At 42.8% G+C, this 10,989-nt stretch overlaps 1 protein-coding gene across 1 annotated transcript; it reads right to left on the reverse strand.

Moving 5' to 3' along the window:
* Window positions 1-1,388: 1,388 nt before the first annotated feature.
* Window positions 1,389-10,752, reverse strand: lats1 (large tumor suppressor kinase 1). Its single transcript, XM_005931570.3, has 8 exons — window positions 10,404-10,752; window positions 9,455-9,895; window positions 8,465-8,552; window positions 6,184-7,529; window positions 5,084-5,666; window positions 4,242-4,424; window positions 3,113-3,219; window positions 1,389-3,029 (listed from the first exon to the last, which is right to left on the reverse strand). The coding sequence occupies exons 2-8, from the start codon at window positions 9,782-9,784 to the stop codon at window positions 2,520-2,522; spliced, it is 3,147 nt and encodes a 1,048-aa protein (XP_005931632.1). The 5' UTR covers window positions 9,785-9,895; window positions 10,404-10,752; the 3' UTR covers window positions 1,389-2,519.
* Between the last annotated feature and the right edge of the window lie 237 nt (window positions 10,753-10,989).

The raw sequence follows: 10,989 nt of genomic DNA on the forward strand, positions 1-10,989 counted from the left end.
CTTTAGTAGCAGTGTAACTTTAATATAGGGGAGTCAAACAATGCATAAATTTCTTCTTTTTCCATTCGCTGAATATGTTTTGTCGCTTGGCAATCATGAAAGTCTGCCCTTTCTGGCCGATTCATATGAGAAGAAGGAATTTAAATGCAGCTAAAATTGAAATCTTCCTCTACTTGATGGCGATAACAATACATCACGCTTGGTGTGCTTGTAAAACATGTTTTGTTTTTTTACATTCTTTATTCATCCCGGTTTCCACTGTTCTTAAATTTCCCAACGCAACAAATTTACAGAAAAATAAAATTCTCTCATAAAAGGAAAACAAAACCAGTGCAGAACAACAGTGGTCACCAGTAAGTCCATGATAACTACATTCAGAGATCTTTCCTACACGCAGTGAGAGAAAAGCACCAAAAAAAAGAAAGAAAAAGGAACTGATATGTGATGAAGAGTCGAACAAAAACTCACCAAAAGATGACCAAGTGCATTTCCCGCTTTAAAAAAAAAAAACTAAAAAAACTAAAAAAAAAAAAACAAACACTGACTTTTCTTAGTGTTGTGATTTTTTCTTTAAAAGTGAGTTATACAAAAAATGAAAATCCACATATTTAGTGCTTTGGTTGACCAATATGAGTGACATTTAAAAAAAAATAAAAATAAAAAGCAGCAGTGGACCCCAACGAGGACCTGCCCAGAGGGCGGGGGTGGGAGGGAGAGGGAAAAAAGATATTTACATCAACTGTATACAACATAATTTATAAATACATTTTAGATATAAATTAGAAAAATAAAAACAAAAATCTACTGTAGTTCAATCATCAACTGCTACTTATTAAATGCCTGTTTGATTATTAACCCCCTTTATATTTAACCAAAAATAAAGGCACAGCAATAATTAGAGCAATATTTCCCCCTGCAACATTTCTAAGAGTCAAAACACTAATTTCCCCACTGCAAACATTAAAATATAAATTAAAATGTATTATTATTTTTTAACCACTGAATAAAACTCCCGCACAAACAGCATCTACACTAGCATCACATGTTACAACTTATTAAATAAATTAAGGCTTTAAAAAGGGAGAGAGCGCCCCGATTTTGTTTTATTTTCCTCTTCTTCCTGCTTTCCTTTCCTCTTATGAGATTTATGCAGCATATGTCACACTTTAAAAATGGATGCATTTCTGGAAAACATGCCAGGAGAAGGAGAATGATACTGGAGTAGCTGGCCCAGCTCTGACAAAAATCCACCTACCAGCACCTCTGAAACCCACTGGGTTACAGTTCAGGTCCAGATATGTAGTTATTACTTTAACGGGTTAGAAAAACATTCAAAGTGCAGATTCTCAGCCTTAATTTGAGAGTATTTCAAATAGTATTGGAGGTGGTGTTCAGGAATTACAGATCTTTACTCTGTAACATCGATGACGTCGGGTGTGGATGTTTAATGATGGCGTTAGTCACATTTGTGCACCTGAAAATAGGGCTGCAGTGAGAAAAGAGAAAAACAAAAAGTCTGGCTAATGTTAACTAAAGCTAAAATGGGGCACTTTAAACTTAAAAAAGTTTTCTAACTTTTCATTTTATTGAATTTTCTTTTCACCAGTTACAAAACAAGCAGCTGTTGCTAGGTTAGGATCTAACAAAGCCTTAGACTCAAGTCACTCTTCTTTTATCCAACTGAGTGGCATCCCAAATATGACAAGAACCTACATCAATCAGCCACAACATTAACACCATCTGGTGAAGATGTGTCAAAGTAACGTCCAAACAGAAAAGCATAGTATCAACACCTGACTGGTTTTAATTTTTTGTCCCTGGTTTTGTACCTGGTTAGTGCATTTACCACCTCCCTCAATTCAATAAACGGTATCCCACCATGTAAGCTCTATTGACAGATACCTCGCAGCTATTCTCTTTGTGTGTGGATGCCTATCAGTACTCTGAGGTGCATTCCTGCTTGCGGCCATAACCGGTGCAAATACACCGAAGTAGCCTGTGCTGTACATGAACACAACAGGACATGACACAGACCGTTTACTGCGTGCATCTTAAAGTGTGTGTGTGTGTCTAGAGAGAGAGATCGAGAGAGCGCACTGTGTGAATGTAGGTTGTAGTGTAACAGTGCTTTATAAATAAAGTTGTGTGTCTAGCAAGAACCTCCCTCAGGTAACCAGGGTGCAGTGTGTTAATCCTGAGCCTCAGTGGTGCTGACAGGCAGGTTTTAAGTTTGGACAGAGCTGTTTTTAGAGTTTAATCTCAGCTAACTGAATGATGGCCAGCTTCCTATGTAGCTCTGTTTGTCATCCTCCGACTCGTGGTAAGAAATCAAAGAATGACATTTCTTAAAGTGTTGAATTGTTCCTTTAGGTTGCGACTGTGGTTTTGTTGTTCGCTTTTAAAATAAACAGTCTGTTAATGTGACCAAACAAACATACTTCCTATGTTTCAAATGTGATGCCACTGAAAACCCCCTGCGTCTACTCATTATGTACAAGCGTGTCATCGGGCCTCGAGTGCTATACGTAGACCAGGTCTCGTCCCTGTAACGCCGAGGAGCTGGCGGCCTCCTGTGCGGCGCCCTCCGAGTCGGCCTCGTCCTCGTAGCCCTCGTACTCGATGGGTTTGGGGCAGCTGTACGGATGGCCGTTGTCGTCAAAGAAGCGCCGGAAGGTAAACTCGTAGAAGGCGTGCTCGGGGTGCTTTCCGTTGCGGAACCAACAGTTTAGCGTGTCGTTATGACTGTCCTCGTCGTTGCCGTCGCTGCTCCACATTTTATCCGGGTCCACTGGATCGAAGTTGGAGGTGTCCGTGGAGTGGGCGATGGTGGGGATGTATGGTGCCACCTGCTGTCTGAGGTCGCTGGAGAAATCGATGCTTTTGAAGAAAGGATGGGCTTTGATTTCATCCGCGCCGTTCTTACCGAGGCGGTCCTCAGGGCCGCGGCACAGTTTAACGATGAGATCCGATGCCTCTGCGCTGAGCTTGGCCTGCGGGGGAATGTGCAGCGTGCTCTTCCAGTTTATCACCTAGTTCCAAAATTGAAAAACAACATGAAGCAAACAATGACCTGTGTAGATGCTTAGCATTTCACTGCAACTGCCTCGCATACCTTTAGCTGCGTCTCCAGGGGTGTGGTTGCTAAGAAAGGAGGCTGTCCAACAACCATTTCATACAAGATCACTCCTACACTCCACCAATCACAGAGCTGGGTGTATCCTGAAGAGGATTAAAGGAAATTTCACAACAATTTGGGGAGGATTCAGATCTGAAATACAGCTTTTATTTACACACACACACACACACACACACACACACACACACACAGGATTTTTTTTTGAGAGACACTTTTATTCTACTCAATGTGTAATATAAATGGGGGTGGGGGAGCCAAAATAGTGTTTATTTCTATCCTGTAAAGCAACTTTTCTTTTTGTAACTTAACTCTTTTACTGATGGCTATTCAAAGGCAGCACACCTTTTTTTTTTTTTTAGCTCTGTGGTTTAATCACTGATCAGCTGTTTAAATAATAATCTGCAGACTAAAACAAGTTAAACTTTACAGAATGAATCATAATTCATTCTGTAAACTTGTGTATAAATACACATAGCATCAAAGGGTGCGGTAGGCCTTATTGTCACAGACAGGATGATAAAATATACATTTGTTCTCACCTGTCGTGCAAGTGTTTATTTCCAGCAACTCTGTTACAGTGAGAGCTAATACACAGAACAGCGCATGAATTCATGAGGGAGAAAAGATGACCAGAGAGCTCGACAAAGAGACGGCAGAGGCACTAAAAAAAAAAAAACGCTATGCAGCTGTTACACGTAAACTCACGATGAGACTCCACTTTGCTCAAACAGCAGCTGGAAGTGGCCATTGGTACCCCTCGGCCTCCTGGCAGATGCACCCATGGTGTGAATTTCAAAAGTCCTACATTGGCTTGTTCTCAAGTTATTGCATTCATTTTCAGAAAACTTGACCTCTGACCTCTAACCCTGTGGTCTGGGTCACTGATTTGAAGTCAGCTGAGATTATTAGTAGAAATGCTTGTGGTATCAATTTCAAAATCCTATGAAACTTCCTTCTGGAGTCATCGAATTCACAAACTTGGGTGACGACAATACCCTATATGTCATCACTAATAGAGCTATATGTAGCCAACAATAATAGAAGCCTTCAAAAAAAAAAAAAAGAAACATTACATCAAAAATGTTGCCTGGATGCTGCACTCTACCTGTTCGAAGCAGCACTTCTGGTGCGATATAGTTGGGTGTCCCCACGAGTGAATGGGCCAGACAACGCTGGTGCTGCCGGGCCTTTCTCCTTTCCAGAGGCTTCAGGCGGTCTGTACAGCGGCAGTTGGCTGGATCCTCCCATTCCTTACTGAAGTCCATGCTGTCCTGCCTCACGTGGTCCCCTGAAGAGAGGGTATGTGAACACAGTGATTTTTCTACTTTTTATATGTCAGCAGGTCAGATTGTTTTAGGCTCTGTCTGAACAGAAAGATTTTGATGACAATCATTAAAAGAAAGCTGAAAGATGCTATTCAGAACTTTCTGGTTTTCCCCTTTCTTTTAAATGACAGTCTGAGAGCTTAGTTTAAGACATGGGTGGGGGAACTCCCTGCATGTTTCAGACCTCACCCTGTGTCAACACACCTGAATCAAATGATTAGCTCATTACCAGGCCTCTGGAGAACTTCAAGACATGTTGAGGAGGTAAGTTAGCCATTTAAATCAGCTGTGTTCAAGGACACATCTAAAACCTGCAGGACACCAGCACTTGAAGCCTGGATTTCCCCACCCCTGGTTTAACAGGGTTACTTGTACATATGTACTTGGTTAATGTTTTGTCTGTTTTGTTTCAAATGCCTTGGTATTTCTTTGTGAAGCACTTTGTGATGTTTGTCTTGAAATGTGTTATACAAGTAAAAAGTTACTTAAATACATTGGGGCATTATATGAAATGACCGTGATGTTTAATATGACTATATCACTGTAGCAGTATGAATGTGGCATGACATTTAAGAGTCTAACATGTCTACTATAAGCATGTAAAATTAAAATAAACTCTCACCGCTCTGGTAATACTTCGAGTCGTGGGTCCAGCGGAAACCAGTGCAAAGACCGAAGTCTGTCAGCTTTATGTGACCGTCTCTGTCTATGAGGATGTTGTCAGGCTTGATGTCTCGGTGGATGAAGCCCATCTTGTGGACGCTCTCCACAGCGCAGGTGAGCTCTGCGATGTAAAACTGAGCCAGCTCTTCTTTAAAGATGCCGAGTCTGATGAGAAGGCTCATCATGTCCCCTCCGGGGATGTACTCCATAACGAAGTACAGGTTGTCCTTATCTTGGAAAGAGTAGTAGAGACGCACTACCCACTCATTGTCGGCCTCTGCCAGAATGTCCCTCTCAGCCTTGACGTGAGCCACCTGGTTTCTCAGGAGCACGTCCTTCTTGCGGAGAGTCTTCATGGCGTACAGCGCTCCTGTGTCCTCTTTTCTGGCCAAGCAGACCTCGCCGAAGGCGCCGATGCCGAGGGTCTTGATCCGTTTGAACATGCACTTGTCCATCTTAGCTCGTTTTAACCGAATGTAGTTAGATTCCTTTTGACAGAGCATCATACGCATCTGCTCCTGGGCTTCTGAAGACAAACCCACCTGAACACATGGCAAAAGGAATAGTTATATACAATGAATGAATATAAAATAAATAAAGTACGAAAAACTGTAAGCATCAAGAGAAAGGGGACAAAAGAAAATGAAGGAAACCAGTGCAACATATCAAAATGCAATTGTGGTGATTACCAGAGTTAATCATTTTATTCCAAAGCAGAAATTCACAAGCAGTAAAGTGAAGGCTATGGGATAGCATGCATTTTATTCAGCTATAGGAGGCCATCATGCTTTCATCAGAAGACACATTCAAAACACAAACACCAGATTCCCAATAATGTCACATGCCAGCAGAAATACCTTTACCTTTTAGATCAGCTGTTAGTGACAGCGAGGAGGGAAAAAAAGAAGAAAGAACAGCTGAGAAAAAAACAGAACTGCATGAAAAAGATCAGAGACAAAGTCACAGGAGGACAAGAAGAAATAAAAAGTAGGAAAACAGTAAAAAGATGGAAGAATTGAGCAGCAACTGTTGTGAAAATGCTTCCACTGATGTTCTCACCCTTTGCATCTCATTTTCCAGTTGCTTCCTTCTGTGAATCCGCTGCTGGTGGTTCTTCAGGATGTTCTCTATGTGTTGCTCCATGAAGAACTTGAAGGCCTGTGGGGAATACAAATTGACTCTTCCCGACTCCCCTCTCCGCTCTTCGTCTTTCTTGTTGCGTCGGACCGGAACAGGCGATGTAGTGATTTGCTTCCTGTCCTCCTCTCTTGCTGCTCCACCCTCTGGGCTTTCTGATGGTTTTTCCCTCGAGCCGTCCCCCCGGCCGCTGCTCTCCTCATCAGCAGGATCCTCTCTGCCTGCACTGAGCCTGTTGGCCCCTGTGTCATACCCTGGTGGGCTGGGTGCAGCCTGCTGTTGGAGGAGGTGCTTAGGGTAAGGGGGAGGAGGTCCGTGATAGTCAGGTGCTTCAGATACGACCTGCGGGACTGTACCTGCGGGTTCTAGGTAGGCAGGCGCAGCAGGAGGTGGTGCAACGTGCGGTTTCCATGGAGGATGTGTTGGAGCGACAGCAGTGTGCAGTTTGGCTTTCTGAACATGGGTGCTTTTCACCGGCAGAAGAATGGGAGTCGGTATGATGGCAGTGACTGTGGTGGCAGAGGGCTGTGAGCTGGTCGGGTGAGTAGATCGGCTGTTCAAAGAATTGGAGCGGACTGGCATATTATGTTGCCATGATGGAGAGCGGTCCTGGTTGCTGCCGTTGCCGGAGGAAGGTTGGGGCTGGCTGGACCTGGACTGAGGAAGACCAGAAAAGTACAACTCAAGGTTGTGGCTTTTCCGGCTGGGAACCATCATGGACTGAGGGATATTCCCTCCATTGTGGTAAGAAGGCGAGGATGCAGGTCCTCCTGTCTGCTGGTCAGTGGGACTGTGCCGGCTACTCTGGTTGACCGGGTACGGAGGAGGGGGATGTCTGCTGCCCCCTGTCACGTAGTCTGGCTGAGAGGAGCCACTCTGAGTCCAGCTAGGGGGAAAGGTGAACTTATTACCCCCAGAGCTTGGCATTATGATGGGCTGGTGGCCCATGGGCACTGGGCTGATCCCACGTTGATTCTGAGGTGCTGCGCTGTACCCATCAGGCCACGGCCCCTGGGGTACTGGAGAAATGCGTGGCACAAGGTAATCCATGTTTCCAGAGTACCGCTTTGTTGATGGGTTGCTGTCCCAGGATGACCCACAAGGCATGCCACCGCGGTTTGGTGGAGGTGTGACCCTCTGGTTGTTTGTAGGGTGGCCCTGTGGGAAGGCAGGAGGCGGTCCAGGGCTGTCGGATCGGTACATCATTCCTTCCTTAGAGCCCTTCCAGCTCGACCTCCTCAGGACAGCCGGCTGGATGTGAGAAGACTCTACAGACAGACACACTAAAGTTAAAGTCAAGCTGAAGGAAGAAAAAAAGAAAAGATGACTGAAAACACGAAATTACTTTCAGAATCTCACAGCCTAAATAATTCAAAACAAAAAGGCCATCTAACACTAAACTTTCATAAGAGCAACTGTAAAACTCATCTTCTCAGTTGAAAAGGCAAAATTTTAATGCACACATACTACTGGTAATATCTATACTGCTTCTGTGTTGTCAGACATGCCGTCAGTCCTTTTTTTGATCATACCGTCAGGAAAAGCCACTTCTCTCAGCCCATTTGAGGCATCTGAACCTTGCCTCAGTCACCTAACCAGATACTTTAACAATTTCAACAAATTATTCTGCTGCCTCAGATTCTCTTAGAGTGGATGGTTGACTTCCAAGTGGCTCTTTACCTTGCTTAACTGCGTCCTGCCTTTCTCCCTCAATGAACTCTTATGTCCCCTTTCAATTGATGGGTCACACCTTCAAAATGCCCTCAATTTCACAACTGTGTGAATGAACCTGGGAATCCTTTTGACACAAGTTTTATAAAGGATTTGTATTAAACATTTGTCAGTGACTCACACGCATCCTTTACTCCAGGGCACGGTGGATAAAGACTTGTAACTTGCATAAAGGAGAACTTTTAGGGTTTGCTTTTTGTAATAACTAGGCAATACAGACACCCTATAAACTGCTTAGGTTACTAAACAAAGACAATATTTTCATCCTTAAAATGTGTCACAACCACCACTCAGAATAAAAACCAAAAACCTTCCAGTCAACTTTTTCCATTCAGTGATGCAGTGACTCATGCTGTGTGTCAACAGCATAGTTATTTCTTAAAGCAAATGTCCCAAATCCCTCAAACAATACTGAGGCTGGATGGATGATAAAACAGGAGAAGCAACATATAATCCCAGAGGACTGACATACCTGGGGGTTTGAGGCCTGCAGAGCTGGGGTTGGAAACAACCTTACCCATGTAGTCTGTAGCCGGCCCTACACCGTGACTGATGCTTGGCTTAAGAGGGAAAAAGAAATTGAACACAAAAAAATTAGAACTGAGCAATTAAAGAGGAATAAGACACAAATTGGCCTACAGTGACATCTTTAATTCACTGTTTTGTTCTGTCCAACAGTTGAATAGCAATCTATAAACAAACACAGAAAATCCTCCTGTACTGATACTACAGAGACAAGAACAAAGGCAAAAAAACATAAGAGCAAAGACTTGTGTTGACTGATGATGAGGTGGAACTAAAACCACAGACTGGGAGTAGTTGGAAAGAGAACATGGTGACATATTAGATCTGCATCTAGAGCATTTCCAGAGTAAGTTGTGGAAATGGAATGACTACCATGAAAAAAAGAAAAAAAAGTTCTTCATTTCTAACTTGTGCCAAGTCACACAACCGGCAGCATTTTCAGGCGCCTGTCCTTAACTTTGAGTAATCCTACTAACACAAAAACAACAAGCAGACAAACAGAACCAGTCACACAACCTCTTTAACTCCAGGGCTTATTAATTATGGCAAAAATCATAATCACAGGTGCTTTAGTTAATACTGACATCACAAATAGTAGTTTTATGTCAGTTAGCCTGTGAAAGCCAAAATTGTAGCTTAAATTAACAAATTTACATTAACTATGACATACTTTGACTAAAGCACTACATACCAAATTCATACCTGGATTGCACGCACTTACTCAAAACAAGTTGTAAATGCCAACTGAGAAACAAATTCTTTACCCTGAACTGTACAAGCTTGTAATTCCACTTTGCATGCCTCTCATTTTCTAAATAATTCCACTCAAAACAATCTGTTCCCAGCGATTACCCTCAATTACATAGACATGCACAGAACGCCATACCTCCACAATCATTCAAAACAACCCCTAACGATATCTAAAAACATTCCTCACCTCCTCGAGCCCTGCAAAACGGGGTTCTCGCTGCAAGCCTGAAGTGTTGGGCTCATTTTTAAAAGGCATGAGGGCCTCGCGGATCTCCTGTAAGGTTTTGTGGTGAGGGTTTTTGGGGTTGTTGCTGCGCCCCAGTTGCCTTGAATCCTCTTGGAGCATCTTCCCTTGTGCACCAGTGTCCACTTTAGGTGGGTCTGACGGTTTCGACAGGTTGCGCAGGCTGTTCCGTATTTCCTGCAGCATCTGTTGGCTGTTGCCACTGTAGTTCGTGACGGGAAACGTTTTGGGTCTCCTCTGCCGGTATCCTTCGGGTTTCTCCCCTCTTTTCATGTACGAGCATGTAGGATGACGATGAAGAGGGATGAAGAGGATTTCACCAGTCCAGAGTTGAAGTGATAGTACAGGATCTTGGATGTCTGAGCTCACATCTGCATGCTGCAGCTGGGAAAATATAGAGTGGATGTTATCCTTGAGAATGTGAGTGTAGTACTTTACAGATAAACATAAAATATGGGAATTAGTAGTAGCCAATAGCTGAAACAGAACTGGATCTCGTTGCTTTTTATTTTGTTTACAAGCTAAACTATGGTGTATAAAACTTAAACCTTCAGACGAAACAGTTTTCCATTATAAATCAATAACTCACCCACTTGCTAGCGCTGTTAGCACTGTTCGCTAACAGAGTGCTGCTCTAACGCGAATGATCCTGCGTCAGGTACTAACATAAAATGCCAAATACATCCGACAAATTCGCCATTAAAATCACAACTACCTAACGATCCGTAAGCTTCAGCCATCGTAAGTTTTCTCTGCGTTAAATCCAGCAGCTCAGCAGTGCCTCCGCGGCCTGTGTGCTAAAGGCATCCATTTGCTTCTAGGCTAATTCAACAACAGGATGCGAACTAGCCTGTTAGCTCGAAGCACAACTAACAACAGTTAAACAACTTACCAGAACCCTCAGCTGCCGTTTTTCCGCCACAATTTCCTTCTTTAAATGGGTAAAGACTATTGCTTGACGTTCCTCGGTGACAAGGACGCAGTTTTACTCAAAACGTCTTTGTTGTGTCGTGCTGTCTAGTCGTGTAGGATTCCTGGGATGTCTGAATGACAAGTACAACAGCTCCAAGCTATAAATAAAGCTAACGAAGAATACTTCCGTTTTCCAAAATAAAGTTTCGTTAACGTAAAAGAGCTTTTTTTTTCTTCAATTGAGTTTAATTTCCCAGTGTATGGAAGTTCGTTTAAACCACTGAAGAAAAAAGCCTGTAAGTCAAAATTTCGCGTTATTATCTTGAAATTTCGATTTAATAACTTGACTTATTGATTACTGACGCCAAATTTCGATACTTATCAATAGATTAAAATTTTTAGATACGCAACTCGAAATTCTGAGATAATCACTCCAAATATCATGGCATTATCTATTTATTTATTATAACTAAGTAATTATTTATCGATTTTGCTTTTTGTTTGTTTCTTTTAGGTTTAGTACGTTTTTATTGGCTTGGGTATTCGTTTGAGGTTTCCTTTTATTT

The sequence above is a fragment of the Haplochromis burtoni genome, unplaced genomic scaffold, assembly GCF_018398535.1.
Source record: "Haplochromis burtoni strain Fernald_Lab_line unplaced genomic scaffold, NCSU_Asbu1 Contig_147, whole genome shotgun sequence".
NCBI lineage: Eukaryota > Metazoa > Chordata > Actinopteri > Cichliformes > Cichlidae > Haplochromis > Haplochromis burtoni.